This window comes from Nuphar pumila, chromosome 15 (genome assembly GCF_984573655.1).
Source record: "Nuphar pumila chromosome 15, dmNupPumi1.hap1.1, whole genome shotgun sequence".
Classification (NCBI taxonomy): domain Eukaryota; kingdom Viridiplantae; phylum Streptophyta; class Magnoliopsida; order Nymphaeales; family Nymphaeaceae; genus Nuphar; species Nuphar pumila.
Window position 1 is genome coordinate 46,666,997 of NC_143263.1, and position 5,270 is coordinate 46,672,266.

Consider the following 5,270-nt stretch of genomic DNA (forward strand, 5'->3'; position numbering starts at 1 on the left):
GGTAAAACCTTTGAGGTGCCTTCTGCCCACCAGGGAATACACCCAGATTCAACCTTGCAACAAGGGACGCTCTCCGTGGCTTTTGAATCGTAATTGTCCCAGGTCAGGTGTCAAACTATGGCTGCTCATAGCCAGGAAGGCAGAGCCCCTGTGGGCAAGCCAATATCTAGATAATGTCTTGAAGCACAAAATAATTTAGTCCCACCATACTGTGTTACTGAAAGCCCCTGGATGATCAAGACGCAGATGTTTTAGATCCTGATGACATAGAGAGATGGATGGATTTCTTCTTTTAAAGAAGAGTAATGTGTCTGATACAACCAACCAAAATCCTTTACCCACCAACACCCTCACCCCCCAGCACAAAACGAAACCAACATTTCACTGGTGATGAAATGCTTGGTGCTGATTCGGCAGCTATTCCCCTTGAGTTCCCACCAATTGGTTGAAGGGATCCATTTCTCCAAAGCTGTTTGTTACAGGCCTTTGAGTTGTCCCGCCAATCCGGTGAAGGACGTCCATTTCTCCAAAGCCGTAGCCGAGGACACGAATGCTATCTTGGATGAGTTGATGTCAAGTTTGGCCACTGCACTTGTCAATGCAATAAAATGTGCATTGAGTCCTCATTCTCAAGTGATAATCGATAAGATAGCAGCCTTTGTGCTTGTTTGAAAAGATTACCTGATGAGATCAAAGATGCCAATGAAGCATTGAAGGTATCCACCTCGGTCTTTTCCTCTGGACTAGAGCTAAACTGATGGCACAGAAAATTAACATACGAATGCTAAGGTTACATGAAAACTGAATTTGATTCTGATCGGAAGGAAAACATCTGTTGAAGCCCAACTGCTTCAATGAATCTAGGAACAACAAAGATGCATCCAAGTATTGATGTCATTTCAACAAAATGCTGCAAAAATAGGGATGCATCACCTTGGTGAAAGCCAGATTGACATTTTTGACCCAATCACTATTAGTGTTGGGGCCAAGAACAGCACTTGCTGCAGAAAGATCATTGTTGTCAATGGCTTGTCCAACTTTGCTCAGCTTGTACACAAGCTCCTGCAAGTAAGCTGCAACAATACCAAAACAAATGTATGACGTTATAAAATGGATTAATGGGTCTAAAAGTTTAATTGCGTGGAGTCCACTAGATATAATCCAACATATTAAGTTAAATGCAATGGTTATTGGCAATATAGTAGGATCATCTTTCGAACTATTAACAAACAGCCGACGAACAGGCAGCCGGAAATAAGAATGGAAAGAAAATAACAATTTGCAACAGAAAAGCATATTTAAATGCCAATATAAACTACACATGCCGCCGGAGAGACAACAATCAGATAGCATAATCTTGCTAAGCTGGGCGCAATTGGGGGTAACTCAAATTTGGAAAGATAAACCATTTCAGTGGTGTCCTTCAATATCAGATATGTAATTTCTTTTGTACTGGTAGGGGATCTGCCTAACCCCAGCTTGACTATCCAAAAAACAAAAAAAAGCACTGCACATATGCATATGCATATTATTTTCACGAGAAGATTACAGACAATGAAAAGGGGAAGAGGGAAGCATTTAACAGGCCACCTTGCCTTGGTTCCAATGGTTGAAACTCTTTGTCCAACAGTTTGATTTCTTCCTTTGAATTTCTTATTACTATAGAGAAAAGTCTACTTTTAGCCTTTATTATGCTCATAAAGATTATTTGCAAGATGCATATGATCTTTGTATGGCATTCTCTATACACCTTGCAGCAATTAGGCTATCGTCCTTCAATTTTATGCTAGAAAGATGGAGACTCCACCCAAATTGTCCGTCCGTCCGTACGTAGTTCACACCTAAGGCAGAAGAAGGGTAGCTTATTTGGAATCAGAGACACTTACCGGTCTCCTTCTTGGAAGAATTGATGACACCCTGCCTCTCCAGCCGCTTTTTTCTGTCCATCTTAACTCTCTCCAAAAGCTCCTCATCATCATCCGCTTCGAGAATCGCCGCCGACGAGAAGCTGGAAACGGAGAGGGCAAGGGAGGAGAAGGCGGAAGAGAAGATGGCAAGACGTCTGGAGATGGGGAATGCAGGGCAGCTGCTGCTGGTGTCTGCCGATTCTGCAACGCAGGAAGCCGAGGGTCGCATAGGAGAGGATGATGGGGTTCGATGGCGAAATGTGGAAGAGGACAGAGAGGAGAAGAGAGTGAAGGAAGAAGAGAAGGCAAACGTCGCCATTCTTGGAGGGATTTTGGGGGCGGGAGGTGATGGCTGAAAAAGTATTTTGTTGGTTGGTTGGATAAAGGGAAAGAACGGATTGGATGGCAATCTTTCTTACAGCCAACGGTTGATGGGTGGTGGGTCTCAAAAATGAGTTCAATTCCACTCATCCCTTATGTCATACCCCATCTTCATACCCCTCTTAAATCCTGTGATAAAGTTTTTTTTTATCGAATCTCGGTCGATTTAATAAGAATCAATCATTGGATCGTATTTTTTTAACAAAAAAAATATAATTTTTAAATCACAAAATTTTGTATCTTGTCGACCATTGATCTTTGACTCTCAAATTCTGCTGTTTAAATGTTGATCTTTACTAAATGAATGATGTTGATCACATTTGTGGAGTCAGATTTGATTGAAACTATTTACATGAGTGAAATCTCAAGGATGGGTACGAAGATTGGGATGACAGAGGATGAGTGGATCTTATTTGCTCAAAAGTACCCTGCCCACCCACTTCATTGAATCATTGGGGGCAAATTAAGTAAAAAAGGGTCCAATAAGGCCATGAGTCCAGAGCTCAGGTTATGCAAGCTGAACCTGCTTCATCTCGAACCTGGCTCAAGCATAGTAGAATCCCTATTGTACATGCCAAAAAATCATACAGTTAGGAGTCATTTTCTTGGTGCCTTTTTTTTTTATGAAAGAGGTCATCTTTCATAGGAAATAGGGTCTATTTTCTAAAAGAAATGGAATGAAAATGTCCATGAGAAATATGTGACCCATACAACAAATGCAAAAAAGCAGTTTTTTTAATCAACTCCTCCCACGAGAAAAGACTTTACGGTTGTTGTCCCAGCGGTGTAAACCCATGGTGCACTCATTACCTTAAGGAGTGGCCAAGTTTGGGCTGAGCAAACCCCTTGAGGCTCAATATGATTAATAAACAAAGAAAAGAGAGCAGGAGCTTCCTAAAAGTATGTGTTGGGTTTGGGTACCGGGTCCGCCCATGATGGGCGAGATCCGAACCCGGCCCACCATTTAAGGAGGGGACGGTTTTGGAAACCGACCACTCCCCATTTTCTGAGTCTCTCTTTCATTTGAAAAAAAAAAAAAACGTAAAGAAAAAAAAGAGGGAAACAGAGTGAGAGAGAGGAGTTGTGCACGTTGGCTGTGCACAGTGATTGAATGTGCACAGTGGAAGAAAGAAAAAGAAGACAGTGATATTAGTGAATCGGTAGGCATTTGGTCTGTGGATCATCGTCCTCTCCAAGTAAGAGCACGCATCCGTTGAGCAAAAGCGAGCATCAACGATCGGGGTTTTTCCATTATTTTCGTTTCATAAAAAAGGTATGTAACAAATACTACATCAAATACTTCAGTATGGGATCCAGAGAAGTCCCAATGTCAAGCAATAACACAAACAAACACAACTCTTACATGGTTTGGTTCTATATGAACCTGAATCCACAGGAATAATATCTCACACGTCTTCTCGTGTCCTTGTTCATCATTAACTCTTTGATTTAGAAAGGCATAGAGTCCTTGATGAGAGCGGATCATGTAGATTGCTAATCTCACCCATTGTAACATTTTGATCTACGACCTCGTGCGTCCAAGTCCGATTGGTATTACTTTCTAAAAGAAAATTATACAGAGTTCATACAAAAAAAAATATGACTAATTTTTTTCTTTCTAATAACTCAATTTCTTTCACAAAGTTCATCGTTCATAACATAAGAAAATAACAATTACATGAGTGTCCAATGATAAAAAAATAAAAACTAGCAAGTACTTTATTGCAAAATTGAAGTAGCCGATCACGTTTTGAGTGCACTAGTATACCTAAAACCTAAATTTAAGACCCACTCTCCACGGTGGTTGCACTCTGGTTATGAATCAGGTAGCCCTTTTCATAGGTTGCCACTTTCGGTATTTAAAGGGTTATGCACACTAATCTCAATATAAAATTCACATAATATGACTAGATTAAAAATATTCAATTCTAATTATAATCTCATTACAATGCATGTTATTTGCAGATTATAACATAAATATGTTATCATAAAAACAATCTCTTTCTAATATGCATGACATATCACGACTAATGTATGCATTAAACATCCTATTGCAATAATCCCATGCATAGTCATTTTATGCATATCATGTTCAAACTCAAGAACAATATTTCTAAACATGCTAGCATACAACATCAATAATAACATGCAATATAATATAGTTTGTTAACAACTAAGATTACTTATAATATCTCTTACCTCGAATATGAATGTTGTACTCTGGTCGCAATTGAGTCTTAAGAGAATCTAACAATATGATCTGATCATCACACAAGCATGTTTATATTAATACACATAACTTTTTTATATTTTGAAAAAATTACCAAAATACTCCTCCCAAGTTGATTAATCAGACCTTAATTTTGGTGTCCCTAATTTGAACAAAACCGGAGGACAAAGAGATTCCCCTCTACAATACGAGTCCAACACACCAAACCTCACTCAATTCTCAGTTTGAAGTTCAAAGTTAAGTCCATTTTACTTAATTGAATATTAGGTACACATAAGGGTAATTTGGTCATTTAAACTCTTATAATTTGACACACTACAAGAAAAACGTGGATTAACGACGAATGATATCCGTCGCTAAACAGTTTAGCGATGGATTGATGACGAATTAATGATGGATAGAGTCTGTCGCATAATCCTGGTCGCTAATTAACGATAGAACTTATCTGTCGCTAATTTATGACATATTAGCGACGGACATGATCCGTCGTGAGTACATCATTATTTTAAATTAGCGACATATAATATTCATCGTGAGTATGTCGTTATTTTAAATTAGCGACGGATATTATCCGTCGCTAAATTTAAAAAAAAAAATAAAAAAATAAATTTTTTTTTTCTCCCTGCCGGGTGGTATTTCGGCAGCAATAGGCCAGACTTGTATCACACCACACATGCATTGCATCCGAGCGGCCTGCCCCATCACTGCATGGTCTTTTGCATAGAACCGGCATGCACTCCAGTGCGCTCTTT

The 5,270-nt window shown here is 39.3% G+C and overlaps 1 protein-coding gene across 1 annotated transcript; it reads right to left on the reverse strand.

Annotated features, from left to right (window-relative positions):
* Positions 1-262: 262 nt before the first annotated feature.
* LOC149815331 (chloroplast thylakoid lumen protein) lies at positions 263-2,385 on the reverse strand. Its single transcript, XM_089989918.1, has 4 exons — positions 1,887-2,385; positions 934-1,073; positions 682-754; positions 263-586 (listed from the first exon to the last, which is right to left on the reverse strand). The coding sequence occupies exons 1-4, from the start codon at positions 2,224-2,226 to the stop codon at positions 477-479; spliced, it is 663 nt and encodes a 220-aa protein (XP_089846044.1). The 5' UTR covers positions 2,227-2,385; the 3' UTR covers positions 263-476.
* Positions 2,386-5,270: the final 2,885 nt, after the last annotated feature.